This window comes from Oryx dammah, unplaced genomic scaffold (assembly GCF_014754425.2).
Source record: "Oryx dammah isolate SB20612 unplaced genomic scaffold, SCBI_Odam_1.1 HiC_scaffold_19, whole genome shotgun sequence".
NCBI classification, from domain to species: Eukaryota; Metazoa; Chordata; class Mammalia; order Artiodactyla; family Bovidae; genus Oryx; species Oryx dammah.
In genome coordinates, this window is record NW_024070203.1 from 3645303 (window position 1) to 3666230 (window position 20928).

Here is a 20928-nt window from a genome sequence, read left to right on the forward strand (position 1 = left end):
GAATAGTGTATAACAGTTTCTCTTAAATCAGAAGTTAAATCTATTGGACTGGAAACCATGATCACTGATGTTTTTAAAACTGTATTAAAACAACAAACATCTAATCAATGAACCATGATCATAAGAGCAATTTTCCCTTAAAAACAATAGTATGATTATGAATAAGAATGAATACTTTGATAAACCCAGAAGATTATTCAAACTCATAAGTGAAACTTTTTTTAGTTAAAAATAAGAAATGAAAAGAAATACAAGAAATAAGTATGGTATTTTAAACTCAGAACCAAGGAATGTGAAGATGAAAAAATGTGTGTAGCAAAAATACAGGGTGAATAATGCATTTACATTTTCCAGTTATAATGCACTTGGTATATTATTGCTTACTCAATTCAAAAATTTTCATATGTTTTTTTAAAAAACAATTATGGAGTATAATGAAATATGTTTTAACATATTGAAATGATATAAATTATAAAAATAGTTCACAAAGGTATAAGTTACACAATCACACTGTCCTATAAAGTTAATTAACATAGTCTATCCAATAATAAATAAAAATATACCTCTAGTATTCTGAAAATAAGCGACTGTTTTAGCTGTTCCTCTAGATAGTCATTTGTTCATTTATTAGCAGCAGAGGCAATAACACAATGCTAAAAATAAACATGCATCAATTTTACAATACATATTTACAAAAGCCTTCTATCACAACTGGTAAATGCAAATAGACCTATCTATCTATCCTTAGTGCATTATTATTTTCACAAGTAAAACAGGAAAGGAAAATAGTGAATTTAATGCTATTCAGCACCTTGAGTAAAGTCAAGAGACTTAACATCTCCATATATCAAAACATTTGCATCTGTGTCACCAAACATGTAAAGTTAATTATTTTGTTCCATGAATTATATTTACATTATTCTTTAGTTCAACAAATTTTAGCAATATTTAAAAATTATCTAAATTCATAAAAGCATTTCATAAATTTCAACATTTAATTATGTACATACAAGGAAGTCCATGAAAAAGTTAAAGAAATGTACTCAGAAACTTCAAGCAACATTACCAAATTTAGCAAAATTCCAACCAAATCAAGGCAGAGGGCATTCAAACATTCAAAAAATCTCTAGATGCTACTAACATGAACATGAAAAGTTCCAGTAATAAAAGTCAATATGAGAAATAATGTTGAAATCACCTGTAGAAAATATATTTTAATAGGCATGATAGATGTTTACTAGCCACAGTAATAATAACTTTTTATAGAAAACTTTTATAACATTGTCATATATGAACTACCCAGTTTGAGAGGGCAAAATAGTTGATTTCAAAAAATATATTTTAGCAGCCATAACTTTATTTCCAGTTAAACATAGTAAAATGTTAAAAGTAAAATTTATGACTAACTAAATAATACCCCCATAGTAGAAAATTTAAAATCCCATGCTATTCTAGCAATTCAGTTCAGTTCAGTCACTCAGTTGTGTCTGACTCTTTGTGACCCAATGCACTACGGCATCCAAGTCTTCCCTGTCTATTACCAACTCCCAGAGCTTCCCTGTCTAGCACATCGAGTCAATGATGCCATCCAACCATCTCATCCTCTGTCGTCCCCTTCTCCCTTCAATTTTCCTAGTATCAGGGTCTTTCCCAAGGAGTCAGCTCTTCACATGAGGTGGCCAAAGTATTGGAGTTTCAGCTTCAACATCAGTCCTTCCAATGAACACCCAGGACTGATCTCCTTTAGAGTGGACTGGTTGGATCTCCTTGCAGTCCAAGGGACTCTCAAGAGTCTTCTCCAACACCACAGTTCAAAAGCATCAATTCTTCAGCGCTCAGCTTTCTTTATTGTCCAACTCTCACATCCATACATGACTACTGGAAAAACCATAGCTTTGACTAGATGGACCTTTGTCAGCAAAGTAATATCTCTGCCTTTTTAATATGCTGTCTAGATTGGTTATAGCTTTTCTTCCAAGGTGCAAGCGTCTTTTACATGGCTGCAGTCACCATCTGCAGTGATTTTGGAGTGATTCTAGCAATAATGGCCTTTAATATGATGTGTCTGATGTAAAGATTGTGGGAAGCCAATAATAAAACAATCACACATACGTATGGGCTTAAAGTTTCACTGAAATACTTATGTAGCAAAATATATGAAAAAGTAATAGAAAAGTAAAAAGATGAAATTAAAAAATATTGCACAGGCACATTACCTAGAAAGTAAAGTTGATGTTTAAAAGGCTCTAAAGATGGATGATATAAATTATCTTCCATATAAAAAGGTATAAATATTTCTTAGAACTTATCAGCATCTATAGTTTATTATAATAGATTATCTAAATCATTGTTGAATGAGGTAACTGTCAAGTCTCTACCAATGTTTTTAATTCTACTGGAAATATTTGAGGGCAGCAACCAGAAAGAATTTCTCTAAAAATATTTCTGAATCCAGAACAGCTATATGTGCAGCTCTGCCAATGAGTGAATCAGCTGTATTGGGCAATGCATTGATGACATTATATCGAACCAAGTTACAGTCCTTGCTTTGCAGAACTGGGCGAAGTAAGTTGTGGATCATTTCTGAATAGATCTGTCCTATGGGACAAATATAAAAAAGGAAAATCAGTTCACAAAAAGAACTGAAAAAAATTCTCCAACTTTTATATAATTTAAAACATTTAGTTACATTATTTCCATTTAAAGCAGAAAAATGTCTTTTAAAAGGATTTTTTGCTTGAATATAATTTTTGAGACTATTGTAGAGAAAATATAAATGATCACATTTTAGCCAACTAAAATAACAAATTTATTATACACTGTTTTTGTCAACTTGATATTAATTAAAAATAATGAATATAATAGAGCAAATAGTTTTCTTCAACATGAAGTCTCTTAACGACTGTAGAGGAGCCATGATGAGACATTCTGACAAGACTAAATTTAAAATCTGAGTCTAGAGCAAACACTTTAAAAAAGTTTCCACGGCAATTAACATTATTCCATATATTTCCAAATTATTTTGAGAAAGAGTAGTAACTTTCCATAATCAGAAGAACAATGTGAGTTGGCTCAAAGATCAAACAGAATTCTTTTTATTTTTTGGCCTGCAGGTTTATTTAATGCTTGGTTTTGATTTTAATTCCAAAGTTGTGTTCCTTTCTCTCTTTCTGGTTAATTCTTACAATGGATTTATTGAGAGCATGCAAAGCATAAATAATAAAGTTTACATACATATACACATAAAAGCACAAACTGCCTTAAAAGGGGCAAGACTGTTTCTAATGCTCATACATTACTTCATTATTAACAGATGAGTGCTAACATATATCCATCAAACATGAATTTTAGGGATGAAGGTATTAAATTTCAGAGAAGAGGAAGGATGTAGTCTGGAGGAATGAGGAGAAGGGAATAGTATACAGAAGTATATTTGGAGAAAGAAGAGAGAGAAGTGTTTAAAAGAGGGATTAATATCATACAGATTTACAAAAAAGGTTTTAAAAATTTCTTTTTAAAATTGAAGTATAGTTGATTTACAGTATTATATTACTTTCAAGTATACACTGATTCTATATTTTCATAGCTTATACTCCATTTAAAGTTACTATAAAATATTGCCTACATTCCCTGTACTGTATATTGTTGTGTCTTCTCAGGTAGTATCAGTGGTCAAGAAGCCCCCTGCCAATCCAGGAGACCTAAGATACATGGTTTCGATCCCTGAGTCGGGAAGATCCCCTGGAGGAGGGTATGGCTACCCACTCCAGTATTCTTGCCTGGAGAATCCCATGGACAGAGGAGCCTGGTGGGCTAGAGTCCATAGGGTCGCAAAGAGTTAGACACAACTGAAATGACTTAGCATGCATGTATATTCTTATAGTTTGTTTTACACATAGTAGTTTGTATCTACGCATGTCTTGCCCCTCCCCCATCCTTCTCCCCAGTGGTAATCACTAGTTTGTTCTTGGTAGCTGTGAAGTTGTTTCTTGTTATATTTAATCATTTGCTTTATTTTTTAGATTTCACAAATAAGTGGCAACAAGCTGTATGTTTATCTTTCTCTGACTTATTTCACTAAGCATAATACTTCTAGGTCCATCCATGTTGTTACAAATGGCAACATTCCATTCTTTTAAATGGCTGAGTAATATTCCACTGTATCACATCTTCTTTATCGATTCATTTGTTAATGGACACAGGTTGCTTCCATATCTTGACTACTATAAACAATGCTGCTATGACTATTGGGTGCAAATATCTTTTAGAATTAGTGTTTTCTTTCTCTTTGGCAATATACCCAGAAGTGGAATTATTGGATCATATGGTAGTTCTATTTTTAATTTTTTGAAGAAACTCCATATTGTTTGCCACAATGGCTGAACCAGTTTACATTCCCACTACAAATACATAAGGGTTCCCTTTTCTCCACATTCTCACCAACATTTGTTACTGTGATCTTGATTTGCATTTCCCTGATGATTAGCAGTATAGAGTGGCTTTTCATGTACCTGGTGGCCATCTGTATGTTTTCTTTGGAGCAATGTCTGTTCAGGTGTTCTGTCCATTTTATAATCGGTTTGTTTTTGTTTTTGATGTTGAGCTGTATGAGCTGTTTATATAATTTGGTTTACTGGTCATATCATTTGCAAGTATTTTTTCCCATTCAGCAGGTGGTCTTTTTGTTTTTTTGATGGTTTCCTTTGCTGTGCCTGAGCATTAACACTGAAAGTTTTTATTTAGGTCTCATTTGTTTATTTTTGCTTTTGTGGGTTCTTTACCACTAATGCCACTTGGGAAGCCCATTGAGAGGAGACAGATGCAAATACTGCTATGACTTGTGTCAAATAGTGTCCTATTTTTTTTTTTTTTTGCCTATGTTTTCTTATAGGACTTTTATGGTTTCTGATCTTGTATTTATGTCTTTAATCCATTTTGAGTTTAATTTTTTATATGTTGTGAGAAAATGTTCTATTTTCATCTTTTTACATGTAGCTGCCCAGTTTTTTCCAGTACCACTTACTGAAGAGATGATCTTTTCCCCATTGTATGTCTTTGCCTCTTTTGTCACAGATTAACTGACCATAGATGTGTGGGTTTATGTCTGGGGACTCTATTCTGTTCTGTTCAGCTCTGTGGCTGTTTTTTGCCAGCCCCATGGTGTTTTGAGTACTGTAGTTTTATAGCATAGTCTGAAGTCAGGGAGTGTGACTTTCCAGCTTGGCTCTTTTTTCCCCTCAAGATTGCTTTGTTTATCTGGGATCTTTTTTGGTTCTGTATACATTTTAGGATTATTTGTTCTAGTTCTGTGAAAAATGCCACTGGTATGTTGATGAGGATCATTTTGAATCTGTAAATTGCCTGGGGGCAATAAAATAGACATTTCAACAGTGTTAATTCTTCCAATCCATGGATATCTTTCCATTTCTTTCTATCATCTTCAACTTCCTTCATCAGCGTTTCATAGTTTTCAGAGTATAGGTCTTTCATCTCATTGGTTAAGTTTATTTCTAGGGATTTTGTTTTTGATGCAATTTCAAACAGGACTGTTGCTTTCTCTTTCTTACAGTTCATTATCAGTGTATAGAAAAGCAAATAGTATCATGACATCTGCAAACATTAACAGTTTTACTTTCTCTCTTCTAGTTTGGATGACTTTTAATTTTTTTTCTGTCTGATTGCTATGAGTTTTGTTTTTCAGTCGCTCAGTCATGTCCGACTCTTTGTGACTCCATGCACTGCACCATGCCAGGCTTCTCCGTCCTTTATCATCTCCTGGAGCTTTCTCAAACTCATGTTCATTGAGTTGGTAATGCCATCCAACCATTTTGTCCTCTGTCATCCCCTTCTGCCTTCAGTCTTTCCCAGCATCAGGGTTTTTCCCAGTGAGTTGGCTCTTCGCATCAGGTGGCCAAAGTCTTGGAGCTTCAGCCTCAACATCAGTCCCTACAATGAATATTCAGGATTGTTGTCCTTTAGGATTGACTGGTTTGATCTCCTTGCAATCCGAGGGACTCTCAAGAATCGTCTCCAACCCCCCAGTTCAAAAACATCAATTCTTCAGCACTCAGCCTTCTTTATGGTCCAACTCTCACATCCATACATGACTACTGGAAAAAACCATAGCTTTGACTACTTTCATCTCATTGGTTAAGTTTATTCCTAGGGATTTTGTTTTGGATGCAGTTTCAAACAGGACTGTTTTCTTGCTTTCTCTTTCTTACAGTTCATTATCAGTGTATAGAAAAGCAAACAGTATCATGACATCTGCAAACAATAACAGTTTTACTTCTTTTCTTCTAGTCTGGATGACTTTTACTTCTTTTTCTGTCTGATTGCTATGAGTTGTTATTTTTCAGTCGCTCAGTCATGCCCGACTCTTTGTCGGTAAAGTAATATTTCTACTTTTAAATGTGCTGTCTAGGTGTGTCATAGCTTTTCTTCCAAGGAGCAAGCATCTTTTAATTTCCTGGCTGTAGTGATCTGGAAGCCCAAGAAAATAAAGTCTGTCAGTGTTTCCACTGTTTCCCCATCTATTTGTCATGAAGTGATGGGACCAGAGGCCATGATCTTAGTTTTCTGGCCTTTCAATACTATTTGAATAAAAGTGGCAAGAGTGGATTTATTCCTCTTAGAGGAAATGCTTTTAGCTTTCACCATTGAATATGAAGTTAGCTTTGGGTTTTGTTTCCCATAAATGGCCTTCATTATGTTGATATATTCTCTTTATACTCACTGTGACGAGTTTTCATCATGAATGGATGGTGAATTTTGTCACACTTTTTCAGCATCAACTAAGATGATCATGTGTTTTTTATCATTTGTTAATGTGATGTATCACATCAATTAATTTGCAGATAATGAACTATCCTTGCATTCCCTAGGATAAGTCCCACTTTTGATGTGTGATCCCTTTAATACATTGCTGAATTTGGTTTGCTAATATTTTGTTGAGGATTTTTGCTTCTATGTTCATCAATGATACTGGCTTGTAATTTTCCTTTTTTGTGGTGCCTTTGTCCAGTTTTGGTATCAGGGTGATGCTGGCTTTGAAGAATAATGTAAATCTTTCTTCACATTCAATTTTTAGAATAGTTTGAGGATAGCTATTACCTCTATTCAAACTTTTAGTAGAATTTACCAATGAATCTGTGTGATCCTGTACTTTTACTTGTTGGGAGGTTTTTTTTTTTTTCTGATTAAATTCCACTGCTGGTAATCATGTTCATACTTTCTATTTCTTCCTGTTCCAGTCTGTGGAGATTTTACATTTCCAGAAATGTATCAGTTTCTTTTAGGTTGTCCATTTTATTGGTGTATGATTGTTCACAGTCTCTTAGGATCTTTGTATTTTTGTGGTGTCAGATGTTGTAACTATTCTGCTTTCATTTCTCATTTTATTTGGTCCTCTCTTTTTTTCTTGACTTGTCTGCTTGCTGCCAACAAGTATAGTTACTTTACTCTTTGACTAAAAGTAAAGTATTGCCGAACAGGCAGCATGACCTTTACTGCAACCACCAATCCCAAGAAACCAGAGGAAACTGAAGCACAAATTACTTCTGAAGCAGTAAAATGGAGAAGCATTTGTAATTATATGAAAAAGGGATTTCAAAAGAACAACTACTGTTTCACTGGCCAAAACATCTTACATGGCAGAAAAAAACAAATGAAAGAAAATGGAAAAAGGATAGCTGTTACTATCAGCAGGTGGAAAAGGAAGTCAGAGGAAAGCAAGGACAAGAGAAAGGAAAGAGAACATGAATGCAAGAAAAATTTGGGAGAGACTCATGTAGACAGAACTCTCTTAAATATTTATAATTTACTTCATTACCTGACTGTTTGTCTTTCAAAGCTGTCTTGCACATTTCAATGCGGGCAGAATGATAAGGAACATAGCGATCTTGCAGAGATCCCACTAGTACAACATTTCTGAAGTAGTGAAGCCCTGTGAAGAAAAAAATACTGAGTTACAGTGAAACAATTAACCAGATTTTAAGTAACTTACTAGTATCATATTAAGTGACCATAAGTGTACTTCCTCAGTAGTATAAGTTTATGCCTTTTTAAGTACCTGATGAATTCCTTCTCCAAATTTCTAGGTATTCTCTACCAAAACCACCAGTTTCATTTACGTAGTTTATGTGCTGATATGAGAACTGTGTGTCTGCACTGAGAGAGGGCAAGGGTTGTGATATGAGGGTGAGGGAGAAACTGGATAAGTGGACTGAAATTTTACCATAGTGTTCTTATTTCATAATCTTATTTCCAAAGGATATTCATCAATATTCAGAATTATTTCCCAAGGTAACAAAAGTACATTCTTCCATAAAAACAAAACTCTGTACGAAATCATTTAAAGCTGACTTTTTACTTTAAGTTTGCATTTGACCCTTGCCCAATATTACTTATATTTTCTCCTTATTTAAGCATGATGTCAAGATGATAATTACTTTGAATTTTTAATAAAAAATTTTATGATCCATTCAATAGACTTTTTATTAGGTCTATTTAAATTTTTTAATTTTTCAGTAAACTAGGTGAATTTAGGGCTTTTGTCCTTGGGATGCTTTGCTAAATAACTCATTTAACTACTGAAACTACATTCCTGACCACTTTAATACTAGTGATGTTCTAATTTTACTATCTGGCTCAGACCAGTAAATACAAAATCAAATTTTATGTGATTAATTAAATAAGGTACAAATAGATATTAGTAACACATTATAATTGGTTATTTTGTACATAAAATTTTGTCTTGGAATGTTCCACAATAAAATTTTGATACTTTTTGTGCCCTGAAATTCAGATTCTTAGAGACAGTCAATTGTGGGGACTACTGTGGATCCAGAATATAAAAAGCCTTCATAGAAGCTCCCTGTCTTCCCTGGAATTTAAGGACCCTAATGATGAGAAGAGTTTAGACCGACACACAACCAGGTGAAATGGTATATACCTTCTGTGCCAAATGTAAGGTCATCCCTTCTTTTGTCTATGAGAAGATACTACTTTGTGGCCACTTGAATATATAAAATTCTAGGAATGTAAGTGAAATAACAGAATGGCTATAATAGGAATTAACTCCGTTGCATAAACATTTTAAAAATATTTTAGAAAGATTAAGAAAAAATGTTCCCCTTCATTCTCACATTTCATGAGACAAATTCATTTCCCTCTGACATTATTTGAAACCAGTGTCTTCACTGGCACAACTCTGGGAATCATCTTTGTGAACTAAGCAGAGGTCTTCGAGCTGGCATACGCTTACCCTTTGGGGTAATTTAAGACTCCATGGGGCAGATGAACATTTACATCTTTAAGAAAATTGGTTTCTAGATCCCAGCTTCCATATGAGCACTTTTCTAAAAATGATTTTTCCTTCTCCTAACTTATGAGAGAAAGATATTTCTCCATTCTATTTCAGATCTTCTTATGGTACATACCCAGGGAGAATCAAGCCAAAAATGAATGAAGTCTTATTTTCTCTTACAAAAAGTTCTATCGACTGTTTGACAGTTAAGAAATGACTGTGTCAATTAGATGTCATGGCACATGTTTCCCACAAATTAAATGAGCTAAATTTATAGCTCTAAATCTTTACATTTTTATTAAAATACAATTATAGTAAATGTATACTACCTCACATGCCAGAAAATATATCCCTTGCAACTATTTAAAATTATAGAAAATAGTTGTAGGTATCACTATAAATATATACAAGGAGATACAAACTGTTTCAAAATTCTTTTAAGGGGTCAACAAGCCAAAAAATGTGAAAGCCACCATGCCATGGCACATCATTTTCACTTCTAACCCAGTTAGGTGCTGTGCTTCCTAAATCTGACACTCTGAATTGAAACTTTATCCTGAGCTGCATGAAACCAGCCATGTAATAGCACAGTTGGCTTTTTCTCTTACCTAACATGTGTGTCCTCTGTAAAGGCAACCACACTGCACAGCTCCGGGGGCATCACTCCTATCACATTGACAGGAATGATGCTGCACAGCCTGTGGCAGCCTTACTCAGTAACGGTCATTTCTGTACTTTTTCTTAAAACACCAGCATCTTTTACATTTTTACCAGTATGTAAAATATTACATCTCTCTCATGTTAAAAAGAGTCACTCACTCAACAAATCTGTCCTTGGACTTTATGCTCCCTTCCAATTACCACCCCATTTACTGGCATTGTATTTCTATAGTTTATATTATAAAAATTATAGTCATTAAATTAAAATTTAAATATATTTTCCCACATAGTCACTCTTTGCAGAGATTCTGCTGTGTTTCTACAGAAATAATGGCATTCGGGCTCAGAATCACTGCTTTAGATGATTTAGATCCTTGAGAGGAGCGTTGGTGTCTCCTAGGTTCAGGCAGCTCGGTGGAGTGGAAGTATGCAAACCAAGAAAAGAAGAGGGGGTGTTCAAGAAACCCTTACGCTCTTTGATTCCATGACGATAAAATAAATACAATCAAAGACACTAACATTGATATAGATACACAATACTGTTGTATTTTAAAATGTGATTTCCGAGATAGCACTGTACTTTAAAAATGCATTTTAAATTGAATTATTTTAATAACATGTTTTCAAAAACAATGTATTTTTTACTGATAATGAGCATCCTATATGGAAGGCCTGCTTTTTGTATTAGCCAAGTGAAACAGACTCTGGCCCCTTTTTTGAGTCTTTTGTTTCCATTTCTGTGTAGCAGTGTTGGCTGGAGAGGGCAGAAGCTCAAAGAGAAACATGCTGGTCCCCGAGGAGCAGTGCTGGTGGGAATCACTGCAGCACTTCATTTGAGCAAAGTCCAGCTGATGGACACATCTCAGGGCTGTGTTTGGGGAGCCTTGTACTGTAGGTTCATCCTCTGTGCACCTGCACTGACTCTATTTGCTCAAAGACAGCCTTGTCCACTGACCTTCACTCAGCTCAAGGTGACTAATTCTTGGTTGAAAAGTTACCTCTAACTTGGTAAAGTAATACTCTTTTTCCATCTGTAGAATGAGACAGTTTAACTAGAAAAGTTTCTAAATATTTTAGCTGCTTTTCAGGATTGCCATGAAGAAGATAAAAAGTAAATGTTCAAAATTTTTCTGGACTGTATAATTACATGACTTATGTATGAATGAACATTGTAATAGTAAATTTCATCTTCATTATTTTAGTCTTCCTGATACTTTTAACTGCTCATTTGTTTTTCCTGAAAAATTTAATGAGCTTTAAAGCAATTCACTGGAGAATCCCATGGATAGAGGAGCCTGGTGGGCTATAGTCCATAGGGTCATAGGCAGATACAATTGAAGCGACTTAGCACTCATGCACAAAGCAATTCATATTGACTCATCTCTGTTTATTTTCTGGAATTGACAAAAACAGCTGTTTTGAACTGGTGGTTTTGCACCTCAGGGAACATTTAGTAGTGTCCAGAGACAATGCTGTTTCTCACAAGCAGGGGCTAGGACATGAGGGGCTAAGGTGTGTGTGCACTGTTTATTGGGCAGAGACCAGGGATGCTGCTAAACGTCCTACAATGCACAGGACAGACTGACAACAAAGAACATTCTGCCCAGAATATCCAAAGTGCTTAGAGGTTGAGAAATCCTATGCTTTCTAAAGGGACATATTCTACACAATATTAAACTGTTCTTATTTTTACTCATTTATTTTAAACACATTTGAAAGAATTCGCTTCTTAAAAAGTGAGTTGATACTGATGCTTTCCTATACTTTCAGAAACAAAATACAAATGTTAATTACAAATCAAATCATACCTATTATTAAACGTCTCTGTAATCTGCTGTAAGAAAAAATTGTTTTGTGCCAAAGTGGTACTGCAAGAGACTTCTTTAATTGTTACATTTTATTTGTCAGAATTCAACAGCTGGTAAAGAGAGTCTAAGCAGATGTATTTAGGAAGATCTTAAAATAGGGATATCTTGTTTCTGAAATTCTCACAATGGATAGTTTGTTCTCTGGCTGTTTTTGAGGCCTCATCATGGAATGCTGGGAGCACCCCGACCCTTCTTTCTCTGTGATCCTGACCATTCAATACCACTGTCACCTAATCTACAGTTTACCTTCCACATTGCTCTAGTTCTAGCTTTTGATTAAGGAAAGTTATTACCCAATGATATGTTGCAGAGATAAAAAAGACTGTTTCAAAATGAAGACCCATGGGGGAGGCCTTGCTTAAATAAAAAAGGGAAGAGGGTAGGAGTCTGATTTTGCTTTAGACAGGTGATTTTAGGCTTTCTCAAAAGAACAGGAAACTGGCCATTCAGAAGAAACAGAAGCAATAATCGGAGCAAGGCATCTGAGACTTTGTATTTAGCTTTAGCAAAGTAAAGTATAACAGAACAGTTATCACCAGGGCTCCTGTTTAAAAATACCTGAGAATGGCATACTGGCTAAGTAAATCAGTTAAGTAAATGCTGCTCTATGTTTTCCTGTTTTATTAATATTTACTTAAAGTTTCTGACGTGAACCCATCTATTTCTATCTTGTGAAAAGAGAATTATATGTACATATACAGGTGTAGAGGTTTCCTAGGAATTGACTACTCATATTTCATTGAGATGATCAAAAAAAAGGGGGGGGAATAGCTCGGAGAGACTTGCTCCAGCTCCTATGACAATATTATAAGTTAAAATCAATTAATGAATATTTGTTGATATTTAAAACTAAAATTAGAAAAACCTTCTCAAACTCTTGAAAGCACACATTCCTGGCTTAGCATGCCTGCTCTGGCCATGCGGGCTGGTACTGGGTGGTGTGCAGCGGCAGGTGCTAGGCTGCTTCTCGTGTCTGTGTCTCAGCTGAAAAGGGGACAACGGGGCTCCTACATCACAAAGTTAAACACATTCACAGGTATGACATGCTAGCACTTTAATAAGTCATTTGAATAATTTTATAGCTAGCAATATTGACAGTTCTGCTAAAAAAAACTCCCCAAACAGATTTATCAATCCATAATACTATTTTAGTTCAGGCACCTCTTAATGTAGAGGTGTTTTTACTAATTAATATTTACTGAGTTTTGTATTATTCAGAATGCTGATTGTTTTACATGAATTATCTTGTTTAACCTTTAACAGTCTTGTGAGAACAACAGTATTATTCCCATTGTACCACTGGAAAAACTGAGTGTTATTTAGATTAAGTAAACTTGTCAGTGTTTCTGCTAAAATTAGAATCTACGTGTGCTTTCAAAGTTTGGCTCCTAAACAGTGCTGGTACAACCAGAGGGGAGATGAAAGTCCTGCCACACATTATAAGGCAAATAATAAATCAGTAACTTGTAAGCAAAATTATAACTAATTCTTAGAAAAGAATTCAAGTGCAAAAGATCTATTCAGATCTACAAATAATTATAAAGTAATGTAAATATCTTTTCAGAGGGGAATGCCATAGGTTACAGCATGTTTATAGTAAAATTTTACAGTTATACTCTCTCTCGTGTTTTTCTTATGTTGCTATTATTGTTCTTGTTTTCGCTAAGTTGTGTCCGACTCTTTTGCGACCCCATGGACCGAGGCCATGAGGCTCTTCTATCTATGGGATTTCTCAGGCAAAAACACTAGAGTGGGTTGCCATTTTCTTCTTGAGGGGATCTTCCCAACACAGGGATTGTACTCGCATCTCCTGCACTGTAGCCAGATTTTTTACTGCTGAGCCACAGGGGAAGCCCTGCTATTATGACTATTGCTGATTACATGTTACTTTGTAAAATGCAGTATAAACACACAGACCCCAGGGAACATTTACATTCAGTTTTGCCTTTCATATATTTCCTATCCTGTTCCATCACTTCATGACAAATAGAAGGGGAAAAAGCAGAAGCAGTGACAGATTTTATTTTCTTGGGCTCAAAAATCATTGTGGATGGTGACTGCAGCCATGAAATTAAAAGACTCTTGCTCCTTGGAAGGAAAACTATGACAAACTTAGACAGTGTATTAAAAAGCAGAGACATCCCTTTGCCAATAAAGGTCCATACAGTTAAAGCTATGGTTTTTCCAGTAGTCATGTACTGATGTGAGAGCTGGACCATAAAGAAGGCTGAGTGCCAAAGAATTGATACTTTCGAACTGCGGTGCTGGAGAAAATTCTTGAGAGTCCCTTGGACAGCAAGGAGATCAAACCAGTCAAGCAACCCTGAATATTCACTAGAAGGACTGATGCTGAAGCTAAAGTTCCAATATTTCGGCCACCTGAGCCAACTCATTGGAAAAGACTCTGATGCTAGGAAAGATCAAAGGAGAAGTGGGCAGGAGAGGATGAGATGGGTAGAGAGAACAACTGTCTCAATGGACATGAATTTGAGCAAACACCTGAGGAGACAGTGGAGGACAGAGGAGCCTGGCATGCTGCAGTCCATGGGGTCGCAAAGAGTCAGACACGGCTTAGTGACTGAACAACAAACCTTGTCAGCAGCAGTAGGACAAACTCCATAGGTACACACAATGGTTCTAGTCAGTCTAAGTTTTTCCACATGAGAACTATGTGATCTTGTAAGAATATCTTGTGATTTTGTGAATCAAGCATGTGTTTCTGTATACTGTGAATAACTCATTACTTTGTACCCTTAGAAACAAAATCATAAAACTTCACCAAAAAAAGAATCTTTCTTTCACGGATTCTAATAACCAATAACACATGAAATAACCATTTCCAATTATCTTCCTCATATTCATAACAATATTTAAGGCAGAATCCTGAAAAGGATAAAACAAGACTCAAATGAAGTGGGCTATATTCAATGACTAAATCTGCCTGGTGTTCATATTAGATGTTTCAAGGGCAGGAGGAGGTCATGGTGATAGGGATGAAGATGAAACATAGATTTAAAAGGCTAGGGCTTAAGTTTACTAGTTTAATTTACTTAAGAAACATGGGTTTGATTTTCAGCTTACCATACAACATTTGACCTGCTTTTGGATACTGAACATAACATTGAAAAGATCACTGATTTAATGGCTTTGTAGCAAACACCTACTGGGAAGAACTATGCTAAGTGGTTCTTGAGGGTACTGTAAGTAGTATAGAGGGCACATGTGGGGGGTGGGGGTGGGAAAGGGTTGTCATGACAGATCCTACTCAGGGAAAAAAGGCCAAGAGACATAAAGATGACTGACATGAGATAAGCTATAATGAGTGTAATAAAAGCGGTACATATATAACATTAGAGCAGCTCACAGATGACACTCAGAACTCGGGATGCGGTAAACACAAAGAAGTAGGATCCACCACAGATGACACTGAGATGTTTCACACCAAGTCATCCAGAGGACAAGTACCATTTAGAAAAGGTTGAAAGAAGAGGAAGCAGCAGAAGAAAACATGTTCAATTTCAGACACATTTAGTTTGAAATGTAAGCACAAACATCTAGCAGGTAAATGAGGACTGGAATGAGGGCTGTCCAGAGACAGAAGACTCAGGATATGAAGGTATATACTGGGTACTAGTTGTGCGTGACTCTCTGCGACTCCATAGACTTTAGGCCACCAAGCTCCTCTGTCCATGGAATTCTCAAAGCAAGAATCCTGGAATGGGTTGCCATTCCCTTCTCCAGGGGATTTTCCTAATCCAGGGATTGAACCTGGGTCTCCTGCATTGCCGACCGATTCTTCACCATGTGAGCCACCAGGGAAGGAACATTAAATCAGACAAGGCATCAAGGAAAGCTCTGGATAGGTGATGGTGTGGAGTATAATTTCAGAGAATGAAGACTATTAGTTCTGCAAAGATGTGCAGTCACAGGGAGGAACGGTGGTAGAAAAAGCAGGGAACGTGGGAAGCACAAACATGTATGACGTGACTACAGCAAAGGAAGAGTGTGTTCAAAGAAGACAGGATATTACAGTGACAGAATGAAAAACTGGTTGAAATTTCAGGGTAGAGTGTAGCCACGTGTGGTTTCACAGTGGAGTGGAATGGAACGTTACTAGAGTTGAGAAAGGCTCTTTAACGCTTGATAAAACCATTTAAAGAGCTGCTTGTGGAATTACCAAATTGATGCCAGGATTAAGCATATTAAGATCCCGAAAATATATTTTCCTAAAGCATAACTGTGCAGTAAATATTTGTCAATGAACTCTTATCAAAGTTCTCAACGACCATGCAAGGAGGGACCAGGCAGGAGGTCATCATAACTTAAGAAGGCAGCGGAGCCTGGGTGGGATAAGCCTCACAGGAAGCAGTTTCATGTGACGGTGGAGGAATAACTGCTGTGCTGGGATGGAGAGCAAGAGGACGTGCTCCCCCTCCAGGTGGGCCTCAGTAACAAGAAATCAGAAGTCCAGTTGCTTCTACAACAAAGGTGCAGCGTGGCCTGTGTGATCTCGACTGCTGCCTTTTTACTTTTCTCATAAACAAAATTTGTTTGAAACGCAGCCACGTTCATCAGCTCATGTGTTGGGTATAGCTGTTTTTGTGCTACAATGCTATGTTGAGTCATTGCAGCTGAGACCCCACGGACTACAAGCCAAAATGTGTACTGTCCAGCCTTTCAGCAAAAAAGTGCGCCACTCCTCTGCTTGGTCACCAGGGGGAGCAGGGAGCTGGGGACTGCGGGCTGGGGAACTTTCTGCAGGAAGCAGAGATCACGGTCTGTGCAGAAGACACAGACGAATGCAGTCTGTTCTCCGCAAGTGGAGATTTCAAAGGACACAGTGGAAAGAGCGTGCCGGGAACAAACGAGTACGAGGATAAGCCAGGGAGAGACGAAAGGTCAGAGGTGAGGTCACTTAGAGAGAGTGAGACTGGATGGGGAGAGACCAGCTGGGGACTTCTGGGAGTAAAAGTTTAGAATATTCATGCAAGATAGGGAACATATTTAATAACTAGTTAATGCCCCCTGATAGCTCAGTTGGTAAAGAATCTGCCTGCAATGCAGGAGACCCTGGTTTGATTCCTGGGTTAGGAAGATCCTCTTGGGCTTCCCTTATGGCTCAGCTGGTAAAGAATCCACTTGCAATGTGGCAGACCTGAGTTCAATCCCTGGGTTGGGAAGATTCCCTGGAGAAGGAAAAGGCTACCCACTCCAGTATTCTGGCCTGAAGAATTCCATGGACTGTATAGTCCATGGGATCACAAAGAGTTGATACAACTGAGCGACTTTCACTTTCTTTCACTTAATGAGATGACTAACCAGATTCATCCAGTGGCCAGAATTTGTAGAAGGAATAACTACTAATAGTTTGAAAGTGAAAGTGTTAGTTGCGTATTCGTGTCTGACTCTTTGTGACCCCATAGACTGTAGCCTCTATCCATGGAATACTCCAGGCAAGAATACTGGAATGAGTTGCCATTCCCTTCTCCAGGGGATCTACCTGACCCAGGGATCAAACCCAGGTCTCATGCATTGCAGGCAGATTCTTTACCATCTGAGCCACTGGGGAAGACCCGAGAATACTGGAGTGGGCAGCCATCAGTTTCTCACATTTTCCAGAAATACTTATAATAATAAAGTAAAAAAATATGTGGCAGTTTAAAACAAGGGCTGAAGATTGGGGTTGGGGGCACCTAGAAGCACATGAACCTAGTTCAAAAACTAACTCATGGTATGAATTATAAATGCTAAAATTTTTAGGATAATCTCAGACTAGCTGTGCAATGCACAAGAAATAAATACAATCATATAAAAAATTAAATCATGCTATCAATTGTTTGCTTTTGTGAGTTGATTTCATTAAGAAATTACAACCAACTGATAGTTTTTTAATCACCAGAAACACATGTTAACTTATTTGCTAAAGGTTTATTTTACAACAGGTTTTCAAGTGCATATTTTTAAAACTGTTACTATATACTTACCTGCTTTATTACTAAGCTTGTATAAGAAAGTTTGGCGAGGGTCTGAATGATCACGACATGTCAATTGTAAAAGAGAACCTGATTTTTTCCATTTCTGCATAAACCACAGACCTAGAAAGTTATTAATGGTATGAGATATTTGAGAGTTATAAACTGGAAAATTAGTACCATATAACAAGGTTAATTTTAATATACATATTTCACTTTAAAATGATATTCCTTGAATTAGCATTTTGTTGGTGAATAAAAAATGTATTTGCAAAATATTTCCGTTTTCTAATAATAAACAAACAAATACACTGAGGTTAACAATGGGTTAATGGTTGACAGAAGGCTTTAATGGTTGACAGAAGGCTTGCTATTTCTATCTCATTTAGTAATTAAACAGGTAATGGTCTCTGTAGAACAAATTTGGGGATATTACACCTTTAGATATACTCGTTCAAATTAAGATGAAGTGAAGGGGGTTAAAACTTCAAACACAGTCGTAGTGCCACATGCCTGAGCACTGAGGCTTTACAGCAACCACAGCTCAGTCCTGGGATCAGCAATTAGATGATGTTTTCTAATAACACTGATTATAATTAAATTTTCATATTTAATTGTATTTCTTTATATTATCAGTTTCCTGTATTTATTTTAAAATATTTATCTATTTATTTATTTTTGGCTGTTTTGGGTCTTCGTTGCTGTGAACGGGCTCTCTATCGCTGCGGCTGGTGAGGGGTACTTTTCGTTGAGGCATGCAGGCAATATAGCATGGGCTCAGTAGCTGTGGCACATGGGTTTAGTTGCTCGGTGGCATGTGGGATCTTCCTGGACCAGGGATCGAACAGGTGTGCCCTGCATTGGCAGGCAGACTCTTAACCACCAGACCATCACGGAAGTCCAATTTCCTGTATTTAAGTGCATCTTCCCCTCAAGTAAAACCTCAATCACCCTGGAGCTGGTTTTTAAGACTACAGACTATTCATTTGTACTTTTGTTGATTCTAACATTACTGAGGTGAACAAGGAAAAGAGGAAAAAACCTTTTAATTGATTAAAGCTGCTAACTACAATCCTATCTGGGGAAAAGTTTAGTGAAGGAATAAATTTAAAGGAAATAAATTTAAATTACTGCATCTTATTCATGCTGGATTCTACTTTATATTATTTATATGTTTCATTTTTTTTCTCTTGTCCTCTTTTGAAACTGTAAAAATCTAGAGCAAGCCAGATTTTGAAAACCACCCTTCAAAATGAGATTCAAATGAAAATGTTGTGGTTTATTTGTCAATGAAAGAAGTAGAGGAGAAAACAGAAATAAGAGTCTCAAGGCTTGATGAAAGAAAGTCAGGATGAAACCTAATATATTCTTTCAATGAGAATCAATTGACTATACTAGAAAAGCCATTTAAAAATTCTAAGGGAAAAACAAAGCCAAATAAGTGTAAATCAAGTACAAGATCTTTCTTAATGAGAATATTTATTCTAATTAAAATTGAGGTCTTTATTTTTATTTTAAAAAGTTTAGAATTTATTTTCTCATAATATTCCTTTACTGTTATCAAGTTAAAATCAGACTTAACATTCTATATAAAATATTTTATAACTTTATAATATGTTAATTATAGATATTTGTTATCTGTTCAACTAATAGAATAACAGAATAATCTGTTTATAATACTAACATTTACTGAAAATAAATGTGTAATGAAAACAAGCGAAAAAAATGCTCCTGTGGCTTGACAAATATCTCAATAGAATGTCATTTTCTGAAATGAGTTTTATCAGCTTATTTCTTATGCATGATAAAATAGAAAAATAGCTGCATCTTTTGTTTTATGAAATTCTAAGTATGTGACAAATTGGCTCTAAAATAAACACCAGAAAATATTAAATTTGGATTTAAATCTCCCCAGGCCATATTTTTTATACTGAAGAATAATAGTTCTTACCTGTATTAACAAGAGCACTGCTATTGTAGAGTGTACCAAGGTGAGGTCCAGAAAGTGAAAGAAAGGTATGAAGCCTGCTGAGGTAATATTTAAACCGTGGTCTTGTAAGCACTGAACGGATTATTAAATTGCCCAACGAATGTCCAATAAAGCTATAAGAGAAAAAAAATGACATTTCTCCCATAGCATTAGTTTTAAAAACAAAAGTCAAAGCTGCTATCACTATACAAAGATGTGAAATACTAAGAATATAAAATTTTCTAATACGTTTTAAAACTATGATTTGATACTCTGAAATGATGTAACTACATTTTACAGGAAAAAAAATGTGAGAATGTAGCAGAAAATTCCTATGATTATATAGTTTGAATATTTAATCTATAGAAAAAAGATATTACTTACCAGAAAATTTTTACGCCTAGTTTGCAACTGCTTAGAAATACGTTTAAAGAGTAATAATACATTGACATGATAAATTTTCCTTTTTAAGTATACACAGCAATTACAATAAACTGAAAAATTCTGAAAGAGATGGGAATACCAGACCACCTGACCTGCCTCTTGAGAAACCTATGTGCAGGTCAGGAAGCAACAGTTAGAACTGGACATGGAACAACAGACTGGTTCCAAATAGGAAAAGGAGTACGTGAAGGCTGTAATCGTCACCCTGTTTATTTAACTTATATGCAGAGTACATCATGAGAAATGCTGGGCTGGAGGAAGCACAAGCTGGAATCAAGATTGCCAGGAGAAATATCAATAACCTCAGATAGGCAGATGACACCACCCTTATGGCAGAAAGTGAAGAACTAAAGAGCCTCTAGATGAAAATGAAAGAGGAGAGTGGAAAAGTTGGCTTAAAGCTCAACATTCAGAACACTAAGATCATGGAATCCGGTCCCATCACTTCATGGGAAATAGATGGGAAAACAGTGGAAACAGTGTCAGACTTTATTTTTGGGGGGGGCTCCAAAATCACTGCAGATGGTGGCTGCAGCCATGAAATTAAAAGACGCTTACTCCTTGGAAGAAAAGTTATGACCAACCTAGACAGCATATTAAAAAGCAGAGACGTTACTTTGTCAACAAAGGTCTGTCTGGTCAAGGCTATGGTTTTTCCATTGGTCATGTATGGATGTGAGAGTTGGACTATAAAGAAACCTGAGTGCA

The 20928-nt window shown here is 36.1% G+C and overlaps 1 protein-coding gene across 5 annotated transcripts in view; it reads right to left on the minus strand.

Annotated features, from left to right (window-relative positions):
* Window positions 1-249: 249 nt before the first annotated feature.
* The window catches only part of FAM135A (family with sequence similarity 135 member A), a 153326-nt gene continuing 132647 nt past the window's right edge, over window positions 250-20928 (minus strand). For all 5 annotated transcript variants that reach the window (XM_040261411.1, XM_040261409.1, XM_040261407.1 and 2 more), the window contains 4 exons: window positions 19759-19910; window positions 17820-17930; window positions 7832-7945; window positions 250-2598 (listed from right to left, as the gene is read on the minus strand). In XM_040261411.1, coding sequence (XP_040117345.1) covers window positions 2393-2598; window positions 7832-7945; window positions 17820-17930; window positions 19759-19910 — 583 coding nt within the window. In that variant the 3' untranslated portion in view covers window positions 250-2392. The remainder of the gene's footprint in view (window positions 2599-7831; window positions 7946-17819; window positions 17931-19758; window positions 19911-20928) is intronic.